Below are 26,161 nucleotides of genomic sequence, written 5' to 3' on the forward strand. Positions count from 1 at the left end.
AGAAGGCCCACGTCCATCATATTGATCCGTTTCAGAGAAATAAATGTAATGTAACAATCGGTCACAAAGGGAGACCTACACAATACTGGGGAGGTGGTCATAAGGTGCATGTAGATCTGCGCGTCAATCACACGACAGAGAGGACATTTGAGTTGGTTGGGTTTTTATTGAGTTACAGCAGACTTAAAGTAGAAAATGAAAATGCAAGCGGTATTCTGTATTAGCCAGCCAAACGTACAGTATCCCAGATACTTGTCTGAACATGGAACTAAAGCAGCAGCAGCAGCAGCAGAAAGAGACATTCAACCAGGAAACAGTCATACACCTGCCGTTCAAACTGGGGTTAAAATGACTCGACCAGAAATTACAAATATCCCTTCAGATCATTTTTTTTTTTTTTTTTTTTTGTTAAATTAGTTGAAGCACACGCCGGTAGTTCACAACAGCTTTGGCTGATGTGATATTACCACTTGTTTTTTGTTTTTTTGTAGAAAATGAGCACGTTTGGTCATTTCTGCATCAACAGAATAATTGATTGTCCTGAACTGTCTGTACAGAAATCAACTGAGCCCGGTCCTGCTTTAAAGTAGAAAATCCCACCCTAAAGCCAGAAAGAAGTCGTAGAGAAGACGAGAAATGTGTTCACAGACCACAGCTGAGCGAAATGGACATTTTTAAATGGCTTGAAAAAGATTAGCTTCCATTATTTTTTTTTTTTTTTTTTGTCATGCGTGAGACATTTTCACCGATTTGCTCTTGGCAAGTTCAGTCAAGAATATTTCAAGTTTCTAAAACAAAGAAGTGATGAGCTGAAATCATCAACCATTCTTCTGAGGCAGATGTCAGATAAGAGCAGAAAAAGGCAGCGCGGTGCGATCGGACAGACACTCTCTGCTCTCTGCGTTTTATTGTTTTCCATGTCGGGAGCGTGAACATTCTGTGCCGTTTCAGCCTCTTGAACATGCCTCAGGTACTGATGCGAGAGCCAGCCGATGGGAAAGGAATTTCTGGTGTGCGTGTTCATGCATCCGCCCGTTTTCTGTTCATTCTTGCAGCGAGCGGCGGCTCTGTTCACATTGCCCCGTCACGCTTTCTACTTGCCAGCCCCCCACCCCCCTCCGGCACTTCTGACTTCCACTTTGTTTGTGAGGGCGAGGCGACGCTGCGGGAGAAAAGGAAAAGCTAGTTTCTTAACAGTTAGCTATGAAGCGGCCTCGCAGGAGGACATCTATCACTACCGTATATGCAAGTGCCATCGAAGTCTGCTCAGAGCTGAGCAGCGCGGATGCGTGATTTTCAAAAAAATAGGACCGATTTTCAGCAAATAACGGACTATAATACACTTTTGATCTTAACGACAAAAACATTCCAGGTTTGGGGGCAACGGTCTTGACTTTTTTCTTTTTTTTCTTCTTTAATATATATAAAATGTAACAAAATCTGCCCTCCAAGTAAAACTGTACAAAGTCCTTTTTTTTTGGAATACAGAAAAATATTTACAGACGTCTTTCTATGAACAAACAAACGAACAAAACAAAAAAAAAGTGTAGTAGTAAGAACAATGCATCAAGTCCAGCTTTGGCACTCTTCTCAATGTCAGCGTCTGCACCTCACATCAGTCAGTGCTTTAACAGGGGGGGGGACTCCAAAGCCCCTGGCGCTTTGTGATGACATCACAGGCAGACTGTTCCATCACTGGAAGCGTGTTAGGTCATCTTTAGTCGTCTGGTGGTGGCCGGTGACTCAGCAGGCAATGATGAACTCTACCAGTAACAGAATCAGACAGAAAAATCCAGCGAAATCAACATTTGCGCTCTCGACACAAAAGATTGTTTACAATGTTTACTACCTAAAAATCACAGTTCTCCTTCAATACCCTCAAATAAAACACACGCATCAAAGCAAGCCTCCTCTGCTTTCAGGCAGTGAAAACAAAACCGTATCGGTACAAACGATTAGAAAATGACTCTGAAATTCATCCTCATTTGCACCCTTTCGTTCAGCCTTTCAGTTACTGTAACGATGTGTGTGCTCATCTGTCTACATGTACAATGCTAATGATGGTGTATGCCATCTTTCTGAAGGACCAATCAGAGGTAATTACACACTAATAACTTCCTGGGTAGCCGGAGACTGCAGCTGCGGTATCTTAAAGGAACAGTGCACCCTTTTTTTATTCATGCATTTATTCAAGCCAAGCTGCAAAGTGAAGCTTTCGAAAGCCGTCGTTCTCCATCTCCATCCATCTATTCTCTGTAGTTAATCGTGGCCGTTAAGGGTCACAGAGGGATGGAGCATGCACTGAGTGAAAGGCAGGGAACCACCACTACCTATAGAGCAGCCATGTGCACCTTTGTAGGACACTTTAAAGCTGCACTAATACATTTTTTAAAGACACTGCTTGGAAATAAAAAATTGATAAAAAAAAAAATATATCAGCCAACTACAGGCTCTTCAACTACTTCTAATATTGCTGTGTTTGTGGATGTTTAAACAGGAAACCTCAAACAACCTACTTTCTTCTCAGTTTTAAATCCGATATAGGAGGCTGGTAATATATCATTTGGATTTTATTATGGGGCTTGTTTCAACCTATACAGAGAGAATAAAGCTGGCGACGCACTACAGGATTTTTTTTTTCTTTGCCAACAATGTGTGTTGCCAACAGCCAATGAAAAAGAGAGGGTGGGACACAGGAAGTAGCATCAGAAGATGATGGGATCAAAAGAACGATGGCAAAGTGTTTTCACGAGCTTGGGTTCAGTTGGCTTTAGTTGGTTTGACAAATCACGTAGTCTGATCCCTCATCAACTATTAAGTGTGTGATCACCAGTCTCAAATCTGCTGAAATCTGTTAGTTGTGTCCCCAGCTTTAGTGGCCGCTACTCTCCTGTCCATGAGCGCATGAAGCACAGGAGCCCCAGACCAACTTTAACCATCAAAAACCTTTGAGCAGGCTAATACACTTAGCTCTTTAGTATTAGGAACAAAACGAAAGAAATGTTTGTTGTATTTATATAAACATCTAAAGCCCATCCCAATCTCCTCAAATGTTATTCATCTATCATCTTAGATCACATTTAACTTTATACTGCCCGCGGTTAAAGAGGTATTTCACTTCTCTAGTTGAGCCTACCATCAACCAGTGACCCTCCCCGGTTGCTCCAAGGTCAGAACCTCGGTGTCCGTTGCCAGCTTCTGTCTTTCCACTCCTGCTTCATTGTCCTCCCCCACCGCCACAGTCACCTTTACCCACCTGGCAAGAAAACAGACACAAGGTTTAGACACAAGCAGTCTCCGTCTACGACACCACAGCGCTTTGAGGGACTCGAGGAAAGACGAAAATCATGATGGCGCAGTCAGAGAATGAAGTAATTAACAGCTTGCTTTGCCCATATGGTGCTGTATTTTTAGACTATCAGACAAAAAGAAAAAAAAATCTTAAAATAACTGTTATTCTATCTGTTTAATGCGAATCTGACCCCGGAGGTAAGAGATTTGGTTCCCTCTCCCTCTCTCTCTACCCACCTTCCTTTGTCGGTGTTGGCGGAGCTGGTCTGGTCCTGTCTGGTCCGGCTCAGGTCTGTCACACTGTGGGCTATTCTGTCCGTCAACCACTGGTCTTTGTCTTGCTCGTTCTCGCCGGACTCCTCCACTGAACGCAAAGTACAAAATAAGAAAATCGAGGAAGGACAAAAGCAAATCTGCAAAATCCTGTTTAAAAAAAAAACAAAAAAAAAACTCCATGTTCTCCCCCAAAACTCACCTTTCGCAGCCTTGACATCCACGGAAACACTCTGGCTTTTCTCAGAGTTCTGGCCGTTCTGTCCCTGCGCTTCTTTCTGCCCCGGCGCTTCTTTCTGCTCGTCCGCAAGGTTTTGGAACTTTTCCATCCAGTCCAGCGTTTCGCCGTTCTTCAGGGCCGAGCGGTGGTCCTTGAACCAGCGGACGATGTCGGTGCGTCCCAGGCTCGTCTGCGCCTCCAGCTGGCTGTACTCCTCGGGAGACGGCCACTGGGTCCGGCAGAACATCTGCCAAGGCGAAGTGGCGTGAGCGAAACATATTTTACACCGATAAAAAAAATTGCATTTAATTCAATTTTATGTGGTGCTTTATTGGGCCTCGGCAGGAAAGTACAGCAATTATCATTTTGTACACAAAACACATGATGCTTTTATTGATTGGTAAACCCCATAGTTTATATACAAAGCTATTAAATCTAGTACCATCTCTGCCAACTACAGCAGTGAAATCACACTAGAAAATTGGAGCTTGCTTGATAATAACCCATTATTATACTTTACTTCACCACAATAAAAGTGTATAAATTGAGTAACGACGCTCATCTCAGATGTATACTATATGATATTTACACACATTTTCAAACTGCATATCTGATCATATCTATAGCTCTATATCTTACCTCTCTGAGCAGGGTGAGCGAGTGGCTGGCGATGGGGGCCGGGCTGGTGGAGGCCGACAGGATGGGCGGGTGGGGAGAGGAGGAGCAGGACGAAGTGAGGAACGGAGGAGACGCCGGCGAGGAATAGGTTGGCGGGCGAGGGGAGGACGCCGCAAGCACGGGAGGGGAGGAAGAGGAGGACGAGGAGAGCACGGGCGGGTGGGGGGAGGAGCGGGGAGGCTTCCCCTCCTGCTCTCGATGAGCGGCCCCGTTCAGCAGCGCTCCCGGCTGCTCCGCTCTGTTCTCCGAGTTCTTCGAGCCCATCGTGAGCAGAGCCTTCTCCATGTTGTCCCTCAGAGCCCTGCGCTCGGAGAACCAGCAGTCCACCTCCGTCTTGGACAGCCTGGTCTCCTGGGCCAGCTGGTCTGCAGCAGAACAGAGTTCAGCGGATCAGACGAGCTGGGTGGTAAGTTTTTTTTTTTTTAGAAACCTGGGGAATTCAGCCTTTCTCCGGGGGACTTAAAAATGGGCTCATTAAAAACATTTCTCCTATTTCTGTCATGCGCGCATCCACCAGAGACGGGCCTGCAGCTCCTCTGGGGTGAAAGAAAATTAAGTCTCACGCTGTGAACCAGTACAAATGGAAGAAAACACCACTGGATTTCCTAGAGTAATTTAAACATCTAAGCTATAAAGTGATGATCCTGGTAAAAACTTCTAATGGTTCAAGTGTTTTTTCCTCACTTTGCTTTTTAATAAGTGGCTTAAAAGTTCTATAATAATTTTTCTAAGGGCCTTCACAACGTTATTGGATCCCATAGAGACAGAAGCAGTCTCCGAAGCAGAGGTTGGGCATCATTAGTGCTAGATCTGCAGGAGGCCTGTCTTTCTGTAGGCTAAAGAAAATGTGACACGCTCACATCAAGAGTCTAGATTCAGGGCTAGGGCAGGAACCTCAAAGAGACTTAAATAATATTAGTTTGAATGCAGAGACACACAGTCAATACATGACAGTGTTATCGGCACGTTTAGCGAGTTTTAAGGAACTTTCTTACACTGATGTTTTGCAATTTTTATCGGTCAAGTCCAAGATGATGAAATTAAATCTTTGACGTGTCTCACAGTTAACACAGAATAGAATGTACTGTATATAGTCACTTCTCCCCCAAGACAGAAATAAAACAACACAGAACGCACGCTAACATAGAACATAGCTTTACTAATATGTACAGAACATTAAAAATGAATTCATGCATAAAATCTGATGGATTCAGAAAACCTTTCAATGGCATCGTGTAAACAGTGCTCGCATCCAGCTCTTAAAGGTGCTGCATGAAATTTTAGCACTCTGCATTAAAAGCAACCTACAAGGAAGTGCTGCAACCAGTCTTATCCTTACATTTAGTTAGCTAGTTAGTTAGTTAGGAGCGGGTGTCTGTGGAGAAAATTACGAGCCAATAAAAATCTTTCAGACAAGGTCAAGCTCACATTCAATCGTTCAACTGAGCGACAGCGGCCACAAAGATCAAGAGTCAGATAACCAGGTCTGAGAAACACCTGGAAATACTGCGTATTCCTGCAGGGGCCACGCCTTTTTTAACCTTTGCAAGTCTATGATTACACTGACGCCGTCAGATCATGTGACGTTTCCAAAGCGGCTAAAAAAGAAACTAGGTCACCTGAAACGCCCCTGATAGACTACGGCTGATAGACTACGTGTTGAATATAACGGGGAGGTCTGATGTGGATCACAGAACGTCAGCACTTAGCAGAGGAAACAGAGTTTGAATCTAGTTTGAAATATATTTACATAGTAGGACTGACAAGGTCTTAAAACACAAATATATATAAATGTTTTTACAGCAAATATTTGTGTGTAGTTTTACCGCATTACAATTTTACATTTACATGTTCGTATTTGCAACTTATGTTTACTTTTGTTAAGTTTCAAAACACTTCACTGGGCAGGTTTATGTTTTTTATTGTAATAAATATATGTATATATATTTTTCAATTGGGTTTGATGAATTTAGTGTATTTTCTGGCACTAATATGTTAAAAGTAGATTAAAGTAAAAAATGAAAAAATAAAAAATATTATCAGAAGTTGTGCTGATGATAAAGAAACCAAACATGTGTATGGTAAATATTTTCTATGTGGTATATAAAGGGATGCATTCAAAAGTGGCCTAAAGGTGGCTACGATCCCTAATAAAAAAAAACCATCTCTTGTTAAGCAACAAAATGATCTGATAAACAAACTGAGATGGAGTTTCTATTCGATCTTGAGTGATGAGCTTATGTACTGGTGAGTAGGTGCTGAGGGCTTTACCTAGCTCTGCCTCCGTTGGAGAGTTGCTTCTCTGGAAACTCTCCTCCAGCGCCTTCAGCTGATCTGATGTCTTCCCCTTCACTCTCTCCAGCAAGGGGAACTGGTTGGGGACAGCTTTTTTTACGAGGCCGTCTTTAGGTGGTGGCGTCACCTCTGCTTTCACCAGCACGGGTGGTGGAGGAACACCTCAAAGAGACAAAAACAGAGAGACTTAAGGAGCTTAAAGACAACATCTATTATTAAAGGATGCAGCACAGACAAAGCAAATAAAATTCCACATTCACGGATCAATTCTGTAAATCAGAACCATTGGGCAACCTAAATCCCCCTTTAAGATGTAAAATAGCCTCATTTAAAGCTGCATTTCATCTCTTCCACACAGATCACGGCATACCTTTGAGATTGAGGAGCCTCTGTTCACTGAACCACTTCTTTATCTCTCCTCTGGACAGCCCTGTGGTCTCTATCAGCCTGTAGATCTATCACACGATAAAGTGCAAAATCAAATGTAACAGTGTGAGTGTGACATCCAGGCAGAAGAAAGGGTAGGAGCACTAAGTTAGGAAAAAGTAATCAAGAGAAATCTTTTCCTTTTGAGCTAGCACAAGAGATGTCATTTCACTCACATATTCTTACCTCATCTTCCTCAGGGAAAGGACAGTGCGTGTAGCTGGACCTCAGCACCGACAGCTGCTCTGCCGTTTTACTGGGGTCCACTGTGAAACTCAGCACTTTGGACGACGCCACCTTGGATGAGGCCATGGGCGCGGAGATGGTTTGGATGATGGAGGGCCGCTTGCTCTCCGTGGCGATCACAGGAGAGGCCAAGGGTCGTTTGAGCGACTGCGCCACCTGCAGTGACGAAAGTTTCTTTTATCCCGTGAGTTTGTGCCAAGCACGCAGCAGCACACGTGCACAAATTGTTGTTTGTTTTTTTTCTCTTGCATTTCAGCCCACAGTTTCCTACCTGGTTAGCCACTGTGAGTGCCAGAGGTGCACAAGTGACAGTGGGGCCGTTGGCTACAGGAGTCAGAACAAGGCTGGTCTGTCCCAGGAGCTGGCAGGGGAGGGATTGAAGGACAGAGGCGGCCTGCTGCATGGATTTGGAGGCTGCGGAGGGGGCCGACTGGATGGTGGATGTGTTGAGCTGTGAAGCGACCACGGTGAAAGCCTGAGGCACGGAGGAGATTGTACCGTTGAACATTTTCTTCCTGGCTTCCTCCACCTGTCATAGAAAAAAAAATGCACTTGTTGAGTTACTTCAGTCTTTTTTTTCCTTTTTTTTTTTAAACAAAAAATTACTGCACACTGTAATTATACTGATTTTATCCTGCATGTAAAAAAAAAAAGTAAACAGTTTGTTGTTAAATGCAAGAGTAATAATTATGTATAATTCAATGAGTTATCTGGTGTATAAAGGCAAGTAAAACAAAAGCCCACATCCTATCAGCGGTTCAGGATGAGCCCACTTGAGCAGTGAGTCATGGCTCATTACTTCTTCTTTCTGTTCGGAATATGAATGCAGGTTAATTTAAGAGCGTTTCAAGCATATGGTGCAGGAATATATTTAAGCCTGTGAACGGTGGAAAAAAAAGGCCAGGACAAATGCAAAATTGATCAGAACTGTGACTGAAATGTTATTTTCCTACCTCCTCGGGCGACCAGCTAATGCCCTGTTTGAGCCTCTGTGTGGTGAACCAGACTTTGATTTGCTCCTCTGGATGTTTGGAGGCGGCGGTGAGCCACGAGAGCTCGGCCTGCGTCGGGTAGGGGAACTTGTTGAAGGAAGAGATGAGCGTCAGGTTGTCGTCGAGGGAGGGGTTGTATTTGGTTGTGTTGAGGGGCACTGCAATCTTGGGCACCTGGAACGAAAACAAGCACATTGGTCTCCCATTTTGGAACGGCGTAATATGAATAATGATGGGTGTGAAAGATAGAAAAGCAGAAAATTACAACCAAATCTGCAATTTCATTTTCATTTTCCTAATAGTTTCCTAGTAAGTTTTATTAAGAGACCTACAACATTTGGAAAAAATTACAGAAGAAAAAGGATAAAGTTAAAATATATTTAAACTTAAAATATATGTGGCGCATGCTCTAAAACTATATGCTTGGGCTGTAGTTAAGAGGTCAGTTAATCATACAAAAATCCGAGCACTGACTCTGTGTTAAACTAGTGAGTGATTAAAATCAATCACTGCAGTAAAAATGATAACGATGAACCTGATCGTTATTACTTTCCTGGAATCTTCCAGTGAAACTACCGAGCCATGAAAGATTGGATTAACTGGGACTGGGCGAAACACCAGTTCATACCGAATACCAGTATTATTTGTTTTTCGTTATGATATAATTTTTTAATATACTGGTGTATTTGATTTCACAGCGTTTGGAACACTGCGCCACGACACACTTTTTTTGAGACTGGACCATTTTCTATGTAGCACTTATCAACACGCCTGGTGCGAGTGTGTCACTGTGAGGCGTAGTGTAGACGGAAAGGTACGAAAAATGCGGCACAACAAAGGACTCTGCCGAAAAAAGCATGTACTTGTTTTTTTTTTTTTTTTAGGGTGAACAGGCAGTGTAGGGACAAGAGTCCCCGTTTTGGATGATCTGTCCCCCGGCTAAAGCTGTCTCTGAAAATATCCCATGTTTTAGCTTTTTATGAATGAGAAAAAAAAATATTGAGCACAGACTACAACTACTACAGTAGCCCAGCGTGCTGCTATTGACATTACAGACATAGCAGTTTAAATAAGTCAAAACAAATGAAACCGTAATTGGTAATCGCCCCCATTTCTTTTTCTTTTTTTATATCTCTGAGGTGTAAATGTCACTATTTCCACATCAGCAGGCTGTGCTAACACGGGGCCATGCAAACCCATTTTACTACTAGTGTGGGATTATTCTACAATATTTACTCATCGTGACAGTAAAATAGTCCATCCTTAGTCAGACTGCTGCAGTAATTCCTCTCTCAACCAGTAAAAAATGCTGCAAACATCCCATTATGCATGAAAAAAAGTACTGTTATATACAGTGACACTAACATAATTTTGAAAAATCGTGTGATATACATTTTTGGTGATACCGCCCAGCCTTAGGACTAGGATAACTTTAAAATGCTAATTAGTCAAACTGAAAGCTTTTCCACTCTTAAAAGCTTGGCCACAAAAAGTGCAGTCTGATACTTTATGCTCTTACTTGCTTTTCTGCTTAGAGTTATATGAGAAGATCAATTTGACTCTGGTATCCATTAAACATGGAGCTAGATCCAAGAGTTGCAGTTAGCTCATTTAGCTAACAAGACAGCTGCTAACAGGAAACAGCTCTCCTGCTGGCAACTCTAAAGCATCTGAGCATCTTGATTAAATTGTACGAGAACTGAACTGCAAAAATAGAGATATCACGTGTCATTTACTGAGTTTTAAAGGCCTGTTATGAACTCATTTAAGCAAAGAACTCTATTACAAAATGTCAGAATCAGTACACACATTAAGAGACTTGTCCTACCTGGGTGTAGTTTAGAGGCCGCTGCAGAGAAGGCATGATGTGAGAAAGGCCGTCCGCTTTGAGGAGGGTCGACTCGGGGATGATGACCGTCCCGTTCACGTTGACCGCTGTGATCGGTTTCTTTGACAGATCGGTGGTCAGTTTGCCCAACTGAGGCTCTGTCCGTTTGTTGTCCGATGACATTATTTTTGGTTTGCCGATCTTGACTGCGGTGGGTTTGCCCAGCGGCGGAGCGCCGAGGTCGCCGGACGTGTTGTAGATGACTGCATTGTTACTGAAGCCTTCTATCGTCTGCTCCAAGATTGTCTGATTGTTCATTTTGATGCGTTTGAACTTAAAGTTGCTCTCCCCCGGGTGGCACCGCTCGTTGTGTTCCGTCAGGGTGTCGAACTTCTTTGTGTTGAAGTTGCACACGGCGCACAGGTACAGGGGGTTGAGGATGACGTTGGGGTGGTTGGCGTCGACGTGCTCTTTGAAAGTGTTCAGGTTCTGCGTGGAGAAGGTGCAGTATTTGCACTCGTAGCCCCCCTGCTGTCTGCGCTGGGGCTTGGAAAGGTCTGGCGGCTCTGCTGCCGGTTTGTCGGGAGCCGCGGGGGGGTCCGAGGCCTCGCCCATTACGTCCAAGCCCATGGATGGCTCGGCTTGTGTCGATGGGTCCGTGTCCATCGGCCCCTCCTGAGTGTGGTTCTCTGGTGTTGCCTGGCGAAAAGAAATCGGGAATTAGTTCGATCACAACCAGCTGTATGACTTCAGGAAACTGCACACATCCACACTGTTGACACAAGGCAAATTTACAAAAAATCCCAGGGTGGAGAAAGTTTCTACTGTGCATTAATCCTTGATCAACTCCATCCCACAAATTATTTACACATGGACTCATGAATTTCATGCAGCGTCTGTTCTGTTAAACACGGCCAGTTAAAGAGAAGCCGCACGCCTTTGCAGGACAAACTGAGCGCGTACCTCCATGCCGTGCGATTCCTCCTCGTCATCGTCGAGCTCCACCATCGTCTGCTCAGGTCGGATCATACAAGGAGTGGAGGCCTTACGTCGACTGGACATGATGGTGATAGATTCTGAGTTTCTCCTTGTAGATAACCGCCCTCACTCGATGCAGGGATTTTTGCAAATGAGGCTACTACAGCCGAGGTTCCCAGGATGCAGATCTACTGTGAAAAGACAGTCTAAGGTGCTTAAGTGTGGCCAGCAGTGGATTGGAGAATTCAGATATTGGCCCAGGATTTTAGCAGAACCAGCAAGCGCAGCAAAGCTTCTGGGATCGGACTAAACCACGGGCTGCGAGATTAGCGGCTGGAGAGAGGAGACGGCAGCGGGAGGTGAAGGTCTGCTAGAGATGGAGCTGTAGTGTACGCTGGGCTCGCAGACAGTGTCAGCTCCGCTGCTGGAGGACTTCCTGAAACTGCATGACAGGATGTTACCTGGATGGGAGAAAGGAAAGAAAGAAAGAACAGTAGAATTAGAACCACCAGAACCAGAATCCACGGTTTATTCCTTTTATCGCTGGTCGACGTGATTGCTCAAAACACGCGGAAACACATGGAAGATACAACATAACAATACAAAAATTCATTTAAAATGAATGATCCTCGATCAATTCCACAAATAGATCCCTATTTTAAAATGGCAAAATGCGAAACAAAGGCACTGACAAAGAGTGTCTTTGTTTTTTTCCTTCATTAGCAGCAAGCACCAGGCCAGTTTGATTGTGTCATAAAATGCAACATGCTGGGTTATTTTAACTCAGCAGTGTCCCGTGTAGATCTTTAACAAGCCAGTGATCAAAAATAAAATTTAAAAAAAAAAAAAAAAGTGGCGGAGAAACGAAGCCACACAGCACAGCAGACAGTCTTGGGACGGTAAAACACTGGTTCGGAAAATAGAAAAAGCTTAACAAGCTTAGCAAAATATTGTGCATTAAGGAGCAAAGATTGACTAGACAATGGAGAACAGAAAAAACACTGCACTGCCTAATGAGCACTTGTGGTTTAAAAAGCAAAGCACAGCGACGTGCTTGAAGAATAGGAGACTAAACTAACAGACTCAGTCAAACTTGCAGAAATTTCTTAAAGCAAAAATGTTGACAATTATTACAGACTAGCTTCAACAGCTTTGGTATTTTTTTTTTCCTATCTCCTGCAGATGTGTGCTTTTTCCACCTCATGTGGTAATGCAAATAACAACCATGCACCCTTACGCCCACGTACACTACCAGTCAAAAGTTTGAACACACTTTCTCACTGAACTGAATGAGAACTTTTGACTGGTAGTGTATGTGTTAAATAAAAAACAATTATCTCAATCAATCAAGCAAACTTTATTTACAGAGCACTTTTCAAACAGAGGATGTAGCCCGAAGTGCTTTACATAAAAACAAATCGCGCGGATGCATTTGTACACACGCAGACACAAAATTTTTAAAAACACTGAGGAATCAATATCTCACCCTCACCACCTTGAAGATGAGGAAACACCAGAGACATAAACATAACTGTAATAAACTATAACTACAATAAATAAAATTCAATTAAAATGTACACTAAAAAAGGTAAATATAATATGATAAGGTAAAGATAAGATGTTAAATAAATAAAATAACCTAAACTAAAAGTTAATAATAATAAAAAATAAGTAAAATTCAGTTAAGTCAGACAAATAATACACACACACATATATACACATATAAAATTATAAAATAAATTCAATAAATAACCCAGACTAAAAGGAAAATAAAATTCAGTTGAAAGCTATAAAGGTAGGTATATCCACATTGTCATGTGTCATTGTCTGACAAATTAACACCACAAACATGCTGCCTATTTCACACACTTTATAATTACTTAACACTTTATTTATTTATTTATTTATTTATTTATTTTAACTTCCACAAAAGTTGTCCTGAGAAAACCAGAGTGAACAGAGCGAGAAAGCCGGGATAAGAGAGCTTCAGATGCGTTTCTTAAAAGGGCAGAGGGCTGCCTTAGTTGGGGTTTTGTAGACGTGAAAGGGAGGGCGAGAAGAGGGAACTTTCCTGAGGTGATATTGTAATGACTGGGGAGGCGTGGGGGCGGTGGGGAGGGGGTGAGAGAGTGAAGCTTATCTGACTGAAAAAGTCTATTGATATTCTGGAGGCCTCACGCCGAAGCCTCATACTCGCATGAGTAAAAATCAAATGAGTCGATGCAGCGGCGGCGTTATTCTATCGGGACGTAATGAGGTTCCATAAACCCAGAGAGCGCAGAGGACGTGGGAAAGTCCTCATCTGAATTAAAAACGCCACTAAGATATAAAAGGCTTTTAAGTAAATATACACAGACACACTGTAATCCTACACACAGATGTTACTCAAGCATTGTCGTGATGGTGATTTTTATTACTTTTTTCTTTTTTTGTCGGTACTGTGCCGCGTCACGTACCTAATACGGACCGCTCCTGCAACGACGCGTTAATCAAATACCACTGTGCCACCTTCAAGGCTCGAACGCCATCATTCGCGAGTCAACTAATTGTCCCGAGATATCTCAACTCCTCAAACTACCCACTGAGGCATCATTAGAATGCAGACTCATTACCATGGCGTCGCTATAGCAACTGCGGACGTAGAGCTGTAGTCAAGTGGCAGCAACATCCGTGTCACTGGCGGAGTCTGTAGATACAGCCGCGTGCACGCGGGGCCGCGTTTGTTTAGTGGAGGCAGAACAATAAAATTTAAAAAAATAAATAAATAAAAAATAGAAATCCCCGGGAATATAGAAATAAATGTCAGGAAGTGCGTGTTTTTCACCACTTAGGAAGTCCCTGTTCCTGCAGGATGCACTGACCGGAGCCTTTCCGTTGAGCTTCCAGAGCTCGACTCGCAGAAAAACTCTGCGTCGGGGAAGGTCAAGAACGCTCACGAGAAAGAGATTTCACTCTTTACAATAACCACAGCGAGTCCTAAAAGCACTTTGATGAGATTTCTCAAGTAGCAGACGCTCTTAAAAACTGCCGTACGCTTTCATCTTCGCTTTTGGAAGAGATGTGAACACCAGAGCGCACCATCAGCACCGTGGTGTAAAGTATAGTAAATAAGGGTAGCACTCGCAATCAGTGCCCCCTCAAAGTCTGGCCTGGCCTGAAAGCCGGCCAGTGTGGCAAACATCTGGTGAGAAGACGCATCTGTCAGCTGCGTCTGAAGAGCCACTTCATGCGGCCAGCCCAACTTCTGCTGCCGACACAGCCTGAGCACTTCAGCTGGATGTGCCGCTAGGTGATCGCAGCAGAGCAGACGAGAGGAGGGAGAGATTATGGAGCCGTGGCTGGATTTTTTTACCTCCTACAGCTGTGTTAAACCCACGCGAGCAGAGCAGAGCGGAGCGGAGCTGAGCAATTCCATTTATGCAACCTCCGTGTTACTAAGTAATAGCGGCGTCTACGCGGCTGAAGGGCCAGTCAGCGATCACAACTTAACTGGATGGCATCAGACGTTGGCCTGCATGCTAATGAACTGACGTCTGGGTCATTTATTAAAACGACATACGCAGCCCTGCAGTCCGAGCGGCTGCGGCGAAGTTCAAACGTGTGCGCTGACCGTCTCAAACAAAAGAGAAAAAGCCTGTGTAAACACCGACGAACACCCAGGATACACTGGCACCGACATCCTCTTCCTCTCCCTCTACTCTGTCATTTTGTGTGGAAGAGGGAGGGGCGGCGCTCCTGCTGCTTTGGCTGGCTGTTTGGGAGCGCAGAATGCCATCATGGAAAAGAGAAGTGTGATTAATAACCATGGCAATGCAACAACTCTATTCAACGGTCGCCCAGACTTGATGAAAATAACTTGTATAATACCTTTATATACACAACAGCCTCCAGTCTTGTGGAAGAAGAACAAATAATAACTACTTGGTGTCCTTGAGTGTGGAATTCTTTAGTCTGAGATGCAGGAACGTTCGGCCGCGGAGCTGAAGGAAGTAAACTAAATAAGCCACTGTTTCCGACTGATAGTTTGCCGTCTCATCATCCCATGTGCTTTATTCTCAGAACCAAAAACCGTTAATTAATCGGCGGCGCTGCGCTCCGATTTTGGCTACTTTCATAACCCAGGTCAAAATGCCAGTCTCCCACCTGTTCGTTAGTGTGTCTAACCTCGTCAGCCAGTCAGCTTCTGTGTGCACAGTGAGCTCAGCGCCGGAGCCACAAACTCCCTACTGTCTGGATGCTCATTAAACTTGTATGAATACTCAGGCTGGCAGCCTCTTGCCTGCCCGTCTGTCTGTATTTTCCTGTTGTCTGGCTGTCTGTCCGGACTGGTGCATTATATTAGCGGAGCCATCTTTCTGGAGGAGTTCCCATTTATTGCAGCCAGGCAGCAAATACATTTATCAACCCTGGCAGTAATCAGTTTAAAGCTACACACTGGCGTACATACTGGGGAGAACACATGGGAAATCAATACAAATCCCGCGCACCGCACTGAGCATGCCTAGCGTATGGAGACAGACAGGCCATCGAGTATGACGGAAACACAGCGGCTCTATAGGAAGGACATCCATCCCGACAGCAGCGAGAGGGGAATGACAGTCGAGCGAAAGGATGAGTCACGGCGGCAGACTCTAACTCAGCGCCTATTTCTGGGTGTCATTAACGTAATCTCAAAGTGGGGTGGGGGCATAAAAGTGTCTTCGATTTTTGTGGAAAAATCCGTTACACGCAAATAACCCGTGCACCAACTCGTCGATACCCACGACCCTGACTAAACTCGCAACAAGTGACTTTTATGATGTCGTTATGAGAAAAGTGTCATTTTCATTGGAAACTGCCACATCCCACAGAGGTTAATGTAAAAGGCTGTGTGTGACGTCAGAGTATAAAAGCTTATAAATTATATTATTCACTGTAGTTGGTGAAGACAAAAAAAAAAAAAGTCTGGATAAATAAATGTAGCGACACGGCCAAACCGGTGTCAGAGTTTGCAGGCATGCGGCCACTAACACAAAAGGCATCTGAATGGTAACCTCTGCGGCTTCCACAATTGAAGCCATGCATGAAGTACAGACCAACCAGTCACACTGGAGCTCTAAAATAACAAGCCCAAGGCAAGAAAGCCACACGGGGACCTCAAGCACGGGCTCCTCAGCTGAGAACTGACATTTTATTTTAACCATAAAAAAAATCTCTGAAGTTCAGTCACACGTTTTACATCGTAAAACAAAAAACAAATGCGCACGGAGGGAAACGCGGACGCATGTCTGCCGGTTGTGCCGTTCATACTTCTCTCCCTCTCGTCTTATTTTGAGCGCGTTTTCCCTCCTGACTGTCTGTTCCACAAGTGAGCCACTGCAGCGAGGAGGACAATGTGTGTCTCTGACTCGTGTGGGTGAGGAGACGCACCACCAACGTTAATACAACGTGTCCCGGCAGGAGGGGTGGGGAGGCAGAATTTCGGACCGTCGCAGAATTAATTTAAATCTCATCACGCGGCTCCTCTAGAGCAAAGCAAAGTGCTGCACTGTGTTGGAGTGCTCGGTATGTTCTGCATAGCAACAGAGCGGCGCTACTTTTGCTGGGCTGGTACGAGGGCTAAACGCGGATCGATGATGAAAGCGGGCATTTTGCTACCAGGCGCCGATCTATAATTGCATTCCGAAGCAATAACATTCAAAATGATACATCGGGCGATGTAAATTTTCTAAATAATTCGTTTATAGAGTTCTGATTAAACCAGCGAACGTGGGGGAATTAAAACTTGGGACACCTCGAGCGAACACTGAGGTTTTCTAAAACACCTCTAACAAACCTTTTCTGCACATTAACACGCATCCATATAGCGAGACATTAATCAACGTGACAAAACCGGTACATACTTTAACCTTGGTGCGTGATTTGGTCGCATCAGCAACTTTTAGTGAGCGTATACATTCTAATGTAGTTAGTTTTTTTTTGTTGTTTTTTTTGTAATGTCAGCGCTTTTCCTCACATTGCTGTATTTTCTTTTATCTGCTACAGTAGCAGCTGTCCTAACAAGTTGCCAGACTTTCGCGTGGAAGTTCTGGGAACCTCGAATCAACTCGTACTCGAGACGCAGTGGCCGTTATACAACACACTATTAAGAAATCCATACCACATTTTAATCCAACCTTCCTTTTGATCCGATTCGGACAATGAACCTAAATTAGCCTCGCGCTGCCAGACCCTTCTCCTCACCAAACACACACACACACACAAAGGGCAAGCTTTAAAAATATCCAAGTGTCACCCACTCTGCAGCTGATGGTTGTGTTACTATGGCAACCCTGTAACCAACAGAAAGCGCGCGGGAGAGTGTGTGTGTGTGCCTGCATCCAGGAGCAGAAACCCCGCAGAGGTCAATCGGTTTCACGACGCGGGCGATGTCTGACGCGCAGCTCGACCTTTTTTTTTTCTCCTTCCCTCTCTTTTGCGTGTGCCCGCGGACACATCTTTTACGTTATTACCGAGACACATCGAGAGGAAAGAAACCTTGCGTTGATCCGTGTTTTTATGGGGGGGAAAAAAAAAATGTTATTGCAGGAAGAGATGAGAGCGCAGCCTGTCATTAACCTGCAACGCCGTTTGACACGGCGTCGCCTTGCTTTGACTTAACCGTCTGAAAACGGCAGCCGGAAAAATTGACTCGAAAGAAGCAATTTTCTGAGTCGAACTACTCTGTGTTTTTTGCGTCGCCTTCTGTAGGCAGGTGCTGTTGTGTTGCCAGCACACGCGCTGTTGTGCAACTCGTTTCTAAACCGGCGTGACTTCAGCTTGTCGCTGTGTCCCCCTCCGCGCTCGCGACAAAGGCCAGCGAGAAAAATATCCTTCTTGAGCAATTTCTATGCCGCTTCCATCATAATGGCACAACTTGGTTTTTGCTGTTCTGTATGCACGCCGCCATTGTACCGGCCCACTCTTCTCTCCTAGCTCTCCCTCCTGGCCTTGTACACATCCAGCGAGCCACAGACACACACTCGCACTGCATAGCTCCCGCTTAAAAAAAAAAAAATCTTGTACTCCACAATGTCAAGCTTTTGAGAGCTTAAACCACTTCAGCTCTGGTTAGGCGGGATGAAGTGTGACTTTTTTGTTACTGTAAGAGGAGTGGGGTAAAGGTCGGGTCCACCAGCTGGCAAATTAGGTCGACGACGGGACGTGGGAGGGGTCTGGCAAAAGTTCACTCCAAAGTTCACCACGCTGTAATCAAATGATATCACAGTTTAATGCAACGCGACGTCTCAATACGGCAAGTCCTCTACGTGTGTCTCCATGCATGAGACGCAGGATTAATGTCAAAGCCGCTTGCCAAGTCCTACTGAGAAAGCCTTTTGTGTTTATTTATTAAGAGCCTCGGCGAGCGTTCGGAGCTCCTGTGCGGCTGGATTTCCCACCTGTCAATCTCTGCCTTCCCTGCAGTGGGTGTGGCTTGTGAACTGTCGCCAGGCGTTTTCCATTGGTCTCGGGCTGGAAAGGAGGGGTGTGTCTGAGCTCTGCCAGTGGCTGACGTGGTGCAGAGCAAAAGGCCTTTTTTACTGAGCTCTCCTCTTTCCTCTTTTCCAACCCCCAAACTTGAAATTCTGAGGACACGGTAGGACGGCCACATGCTCAGGCATGACCGACCTACAACACACACGCTCATTCAGTGCAAAAGTGCAAAGCTAACTTTTAGCAACTTCCACGCCGCGCTGTGAGAAACGAGCCGTCCCGTCCCGACCGGTGGATGGTGCACACGCTGGTGTTTTAAGAAATGCTTACACGTGCAGAAGAAACACGCCGCTGTAGAATTTGCCAGGCACCCGTACGCTTAAATAATAATCAATGCGGCGATGAAGCAGCGAGGTCTTTAATAAAACACAGTCATCCACTGCTTGTGAAATGAGTGACTGCCGTTGCTAATGGTGGGTTCCAGCGCGCGCGCTTGTTCTCCCACACATACGCACTTATCCTGCAGTCTAAGGCTAGGCCGGCTCTTGTTTCTCATTCACGCCGCTCAGACATTCTGACTCTAGTGTCGCTTTTCTTTTCTTTGTCACTCCCCGGCTCTCTCCGTTGTTCTTCTCTCCTCTTCCCGCTCGGGTTGAATTTGCCGACGTGTTAAGTGCCACGGGCGATCGTTCAGATTTTTCTAATTATTCATGATTTCTTTTATTTTATTTCCCTCCCTGATAAGATCTCCAAAGCTGGCGACACCATCTCGAGCACGCCCTTAGAGGTGGGGATCGTCTTGGACGACACATGAAACCACCAAACCCAAGAACGCCGTGACCTTTTGTGCGCTTTACCTGGAAATGTTGCTGCTGTGGTGTGGAAGATTTCCAGGAATCCGACTAGGTCCTGAGCTAGCAAAGCGCAGCCTTTCACGCTGGAAATCGACCTCACACTAACGTGGAGAATTGCTTTAACAGGTTAAGGTGCGTGTGGGGCTTCAGTCTCCATCGGCCTCTCACTTCCGCTCTCTCCTCTCCTCACCCTCACGCCATTCAATCGCCTCTTCCTCCGCATCACTCCGTTTCCACCTCAGACATCACACACGGTATCTGATAGTGTTGATTTCATGCTCCCTCTCTGAGTGCCCCTATGTAACTCCTCTTTCCCTGCCTCTCTAATTGTCTCCTTGCCCTGCCTCCATCACACTCACCCTTCTCAGCCCCACCTACAGGTGATGAGCTCATCTCTGTGGTTGCCTTAGTCACCTAACAACACGTCTGAGAAGCGCGGCGGAGAGGAGGACCTGAGCCGAAAAAACACGGGGAACAAAGCACAGCGTACATGATGTTGACATCATCGCAGAGCCACGCTGAGCACGGCGGGCCCGCGATGACAACAACCTCCGTCCTCCGGTCCGTGATGACTCACTCCAGCCTTTCACCAAGAGAATGGACAGCCATTATATAGCTCCGGACTGGATGTGGAGACGTGACATGAGGACAGGAAATGCTCGACAAACAGACGCTGAAAAAGCATCGCCGGTCGCTCCAAGACAAACACAGAATTATGCAATCGCTTGCGAGTTTATGAGGTACAAAATTAACACATTCTAATATAAGAGCCCTGCAGGAAATCTTAAGCTTCTTGAAGGTTCTGGTGCTTGGTATTTTTTTTAAAAGAAGAAGAAAAGAAAACAGAAAGAGCTGTTGATTCAATTGTGTTTCCATGTTGGAGGCCATGGTTTGTAGTACTACTGAATTGTACAGTCTTGTAGAGACACAGTCCTATTTTAGTCAGCGGCATAGGCTAAAGACACAAACAACGTTTGTGTTAAATATAACAGTTTAGTAGCACAGCGAATTGCATCCTCCAAAATGACCACACATACAGAGCACCACCCCTCTTTTGCCGTTTCAACATAAACTGAATATTAGAGCTGTCGTCAAGATGAGATTTATTACACGTCTGATAAACTGATGGTTCTGCCTCACATATATCCACAGTGGATCTGTCAGCAGTTGCCGAACAGGTAGTGAAAATGGAGAAAAAGAGCATAGCTTTATAGTTTATCGTAACACACAGCAGTAAAATCAACCTCAGGCCCATTATGAAGAGGCAGCGTTGGAGCGAGCCACTCAGACGGCTATTTAGCTTAACACACCCGTCATCGCTTCCAACACCCTGCGCTCAATTATCCCTATAAAAACGGAGGGAAGGATCAATGCTGCTAGCATGCTTCTGATGTTTTTACACTTTATTTTTGTTGGTAAGCCAAATGGCAGAATGAGCTATTGGCAGCTAACAGAGGAACCTGCCTCACGAGCCTGTACGCCTGCACTTGTTTTTTGCTGTTGTCAAGGCGTAAAACTCTGTGTTTGGTTAATGAACGATCTCGCGCTAGCGGCTTGTGCGCGTCTTTTTCTAGCGACGCGTCTACTGATCACAGCTGTTTATAACGATGGTAAAATGACGAAGTCAGATCATGTGAGGTTAGCCCGGCAGCTGCATAGCACACAGAGCTGTCAACAGGATCTAATAAAACTACGTTTATTTATCAGATTTCACTTAACAGCAGTCATTATTATACAAGCGGAAAGTTATCTGCTAAAACAGCATCATTTGTAACATAATAATTTAGCTATGCAATCATCTGCATCATCCACATTTGCAAATGTTTATATATATATATATTTTTAGAAAAGCAAAGAAGGAACATCCAGTAATACATATATATTTTTTTGTTATTGTTCTAGCATTATTTTGTGGAGCTGTCTGTACAGCTGGAATCCGAGACCCTTCAAACAAAACACTAATTTAACACGCCTCAAACCATCCTGCCTCCAACACCAAACAGATATCGGATTCACAGCGCTCACAACGCACATGCTACCTGCCACCTGCCAACTTTCATTTATTCAAAAACAAACAGAATTCTTCTCAGCACAGAAATGTGTTTTCTTGTCAATCTTCAGCTCCGCGTCAGCTTCAGCTAACAGCCAGACAATTCTGATTGACGCGTGCAACATCTGGTGGCACGCCGACTGTCAACAATTAGACGGCAGGCGACATTTATAGAAATCATACACCGATCAGGCACAACATTAGAAACACATCTGTGGATCAGGCTTGTTCCAGCGGATCCTGAAGATACTTTATCAGTTCGGCATCGAGTGAATGCAGAGGCCGGCTCAACACTTGGGTACATGTCTAAGTAACATCCACACGATGCCAGGTCCAAAAGTTTCCCAGCAGAACATTGAACCATCACAAGATGGTCAGTGTTATTTACTTCTCCTGTCAGTGTTTTAATGTTGCGGCTGATCGGTGTATTAGACTATACTGACCTTTGTGCGCCATCGGTAAGTGAATGATAAATAACAAGCGTTCATGTCACTTGGGATGTGATCTTTGGAAAACGTGAGCCACTAATTTGACATAACCACTGTAAACCCTGCCTCTGATTTGATTTGGAACAGCTTGCGTACAGGCTGCCTGAATAAATCCAAACAGAAATATCTCTGTGGGGCTTTTTTTGGATGCAGTTCCTCGTTTATGATCCGACACGGTGCTTGATGACGTTTTTTTTTTTTTTTTTTTTTTTTTTAATTCTTAACAAATGTGACAGACTGAGTTGTGTTCATTTTCCACCATGTGACTACAGTAACTGAGAAAACGCCTCTAGGAACAAGTAGAGCGGATCACCTCACAGCTGGATGTTTTGGCTGTGACATTCTAAGAGGTCACAGTACATTGAGGAAGACGGCACGGTTGAGCAAGACTGGAAAAATCTGCACTTAAATGAGGGCGAGTTAATTTCGTATTCCATCTTACTGTAAATGAACCAAATGATTACAGTACGCACGTAACTTTTCTCCTCGATGCTTTCTCTACCTTTCACTGCCATCGCACAGGGATTCTAGACCAGTCGGATGTGTTATGGACAACAAGGTAGGATTTGTTCAACATGACAACCCCTGAAAAAAATTACGCACAGACTTAATCTTGCATCTGTTAAACTGTGAAAACCATTCATATACCCATAAACCTGACAACAAAAGGGATTTTGAATTCCTCTTTTTTTATTATTATTATTCCCATGTCTTTCTAAAGCACACCGAATTTGTATGGGCGCACCAAAACATGAATAATTCACAGCTGGAAGTCTCATTTTATTTCCAAGTGCTAACAAAATATGGTAATTTCTAATATAATAATAAGAACCGTTTTAGCGGTAATTTCTACATTGTTCTGCAAAAAAAAAAACAACAATAATAATAATAATAAAAAAAGCTTGGCTACACAAGTGTTGGCGTGCGATTCACACCGATTACGTGCTTTCATCAACACGGGCAGGTACAACGCTTTGAACAGTTCAGCCACCACTGAAAACGAGCCGGCCGTCGTTCTAAATTATATAACATGATCTCTGATGGTGCAGATCAAAAGTGGGAACCATGCGTAGAACAAACACAAGCCAAATGGTTTCGAGAGCGGCGCCAAGTTTATACCCAGAGGAATCGCTGGTAACGGGTCTGACAGGAGGGTTAACTGCGCTGTGATCAAAATCACTCACATCTTTAACAGGGGAGGGGGTGAAGAGTGAGGGGGGGCGCTGCTGATCAGAGAATGTCTTCAAATACAAAACATGGGGTCATCGCAGCGCTGAGAGAAAATTGTCTAATGAAGATGTTTCATAAGATCCTCACCAACAGAACACAGCTGGGTGAGAGCTTAGTAGAAAAAGCAGTGTCTACTTACTGTGCAATAATTCAAAGCATCTGTACAGTATTGTTACTGATTTGTAAACTCAACCCGTTCATCATGATGAGAAACACTTCTTAATCTCCGTAACTGCAGGCTGGTGTTCCTGTCCTTGAATGGCTCCGCTCTTCAAAAATCTAGTTGGGTGTTACGCTACATATATATGCTCGCCTACCAGCTCATTAGGTGCACTAGTCAAAACGCAAATACATTTTAATGTAACAATCCTGGTTTAAATCTCAGCTTCATGAGGGTTACAACATTTGGTCTAAAACAAATGACTGTTGTGATGTGTGATGATCTGTTGACTCAACCATGTTTTCATTTTGATGACTGTGGTTTTGTAGTAGCTACTACTGAATCGTTTTGTGATGTACCGGCACATGTTCCTATTATTTTGACAGGCTCATTTAGTCAGTGGTCTAGGCTCCTAAATAATAGAAACGCTTTAATCCAGAGCAGTTGATCACACAGCAGAATCTGTGCCTCATCGCAACGTAAACCAAATTTCAAGCCAAGATTAATTGCAGGACTTTGTTTCCACTAGTGTAGCTAATGAACTCGCAATCAGGTGCGTGTTGTTTACGACAGACTGACATCAATCATTTATAGTGTCCACGCACATAAATACTCATCTGATACCAATTGTTTCCTATTCTAAAAAAAAATCATCACTGCACAGGATATACTGGAATAATTTTCCCGTGTCACTGTAGCAATAACAACACCACAAATCAGGAGGAAACAATGCATTTACTGTAAATAAATCATCTGAGTGTGCACTGTCCAAAAGCTGTCTGATCTCTTTGCAAGGTGCAAGTGAGATGCATGTTGTTGTTGTTTTTTTTGTGTGTGTGTGACACGATCTGCGAGTTTGAAGTGAAGAAACTTTACAGCCACGGTAATAAAACCTATGACATGGCACAGTCTCTGTTATTTACAGTTATATGATAGGAGATGTCATGGACGGATGTGTTCTGAATTGCTATATTTTATATAAACGTCGCCTCCCTTTATGGTCAGATGCCTCTTCAGTGTCTTGATGGATGTATTGTCGAGCAGCGCGGCACACAATAATAGAAACCAAACAAGCATCAGCCCTCTAAAATGTATTACCGGGTGAAATGAGGACACATTCACCCCCCCTCCCTCCCTCTCTCATGGTTGAAGCCGACTCTGCACAGACTGTTTACAGTCCAGGGCACCGGCTTCGCGGAGAGAGTTGATATTCAGAGTAAAAACAGAACCACGCCTGGACTTTTACAGCGGTTCCAGGCCCACTGCAACGGAAAAGGGGGCCATGGCACCCGTCTGCATGCAGCAGGAACCGTGGTCTCGGAAGGGGGAGGAGGCATCACCAGGGGTAACGGTACGCCTACGTCGCAGAGTCGCGCAAATCAAAGTCTATAAACAACGCCAGACTCCCCCAAAAGTTGCTCTCTCTCAAGACCTCCGCACCGCTGAGAGCGGGCGGCCACGCCGGAGCAGGAGCGCGCTCCGACGGACCCCCCCTCTCCGTCTGGCTGCGCCGGCCAGCCCGAGATGTGACAGAGGGGCGCAGAGAAGCACTCTCCCCAAATGTTCTCCCCCCTCTCGCCATCGACGTAACAACATGTCGGCAAAGGACGGCCATGTTTTGCTGGTTATGTCGACACACGGGGAGGAGGAAAAAGTAGACACGACGTTTCTCCTCTGTGCCCTCTCCAGCCGCCGCCACGACGCGTCAAAGTGAAACTTAAAAACACACCGAAAAAACGGCCAATTAAGAACTCGGCGGAGACGTCGTGTCGGGCACGCAGGTGTAAACGACAGGGGCGGGCGAAGTTCACGCGGCGAGACAAGTTAAAATATTTACGCAGAGGCGTGCGGGCTGTTTTTGGGAGCCACGCAAGGGGAAGAGCGCACGGCCACAAACAAACAACTACATGCAGCTTTAACTTGAGGGAGTTTTGAGAAGGGAGGGAGCCGTGGCGAGTCGTGCGAGGAGGAGAGAAGGAGAGGGGGGGGAACACACACACATACACAGAGGAAGAGTTTATCCGTTTCTTACCTGCCCACCGTTTTGGCGCGACGCTCAGGTAGTGCGGTACAATCCCAAAAGCGACGGCTAAAATCCGCAAACGCGCTGAAATCCGCTTCAAACACTCTCGCGGCGGCCCAATAGCCGAGCAGACAACAGGCGACAGGAAAGAAAAAATTGGCGATCACAAGGAGGATCTACGCCAAAAGCCACATGATCGCCGACGTCAGAGTACGTATTTGCATGCCGTACCGGAGCGCCGGTGTCCGTCCATAGCGGGTCCATGGTGCTACAGCCGCGAAAAGTTTAGCGGCAGGCTGGGGGAAGTGAAGCAACTCTCCGTCCAGGCGGCAGGAGGAGTGCTGGTGTCTCCATGAAGCATGCCTGCTGCTCTACATTTGAATGAAGTGCGTCTTGTTGCCGTCAACTCGCTCCCGTGCTGACGCCTGCCTGCCCCTCTGCTCCGAGCTAATTGAATATTAAAGCATCTGAGGGGGCGTTTGTTGGCCCCTCAAAGCCCCACCCTCTCCACCGTCACCCCGCCCTCTCCCTGAGTGCGACGTGCATGTGATGTGAGGAGGCGTGGGGCTGCTGCAGTATGCTCTCTTTCTCTCTCACCTCCCCCTCTCTCTCCCTCCCTCTCTCTCCGTCTCTCTTGCAAACGGCAAGCACATCTGTCTTTACGTCACGCAAAACAC

General features: G+C 45.1%; 1 protein-coding gene across 1 annotated transcript; it reads right to left on the bottom strand.

Annotated features, from left to right (window-relative positions):
* Positions 1–146: 146 nt before the first annotated feature.
* zhx2a (zinc fingers and homeoboxes 2a) lies at positions 147–25,947 on the bottom strand. Its single transcript, XM_047598066.1, has 13 exons — positions 25,494–25,947; positions 11,213–11,688; positions 10,250–10,948; positions 8,383–8,595; positions 7,701–7,958; positions 7,370–7,585; positions 7,128–7,212; positions 6,734–6,919; positions 4,424–4,827; positions 3,767–4,031; positions 3,529–3,655; positions 3,137–3,256; positions 147–1,763 (listed from the first exon to the last, which is right to left on the bottom strand). The coding sequence occupies exons 2-12, from the start codon at positions 11,309–11,311 to the stop codon at positions 3,139–3,141; spliced, it is 2,670 nt and encodes an 889-aa protein (XP_047454022.1). The 5' UTR covers positions 11,312–11,688; positions 25,494–25,947; the 3' UTR covers positions 147–1,763; positions 3,137–3,138.
* Between the last annotated feature and the right edge of the window lie 214 nt (positions 25,948–26,161).

Source organism: Mugil cephalus, chromosome 11 (genome assembly GCF_022458985.1).
Source record: "Mugil cephalus isolate CIBA_MC_2020 chromosome 11, CIBA_Mcephalus_1.1, whole genome shotgun sequence".
Lineage (NCBI taxonomy): Eukaryota > Metazoa > Chordata > Actinopteri > Mugiliformes > Mugilidae > Mugil > Mugil cephalus.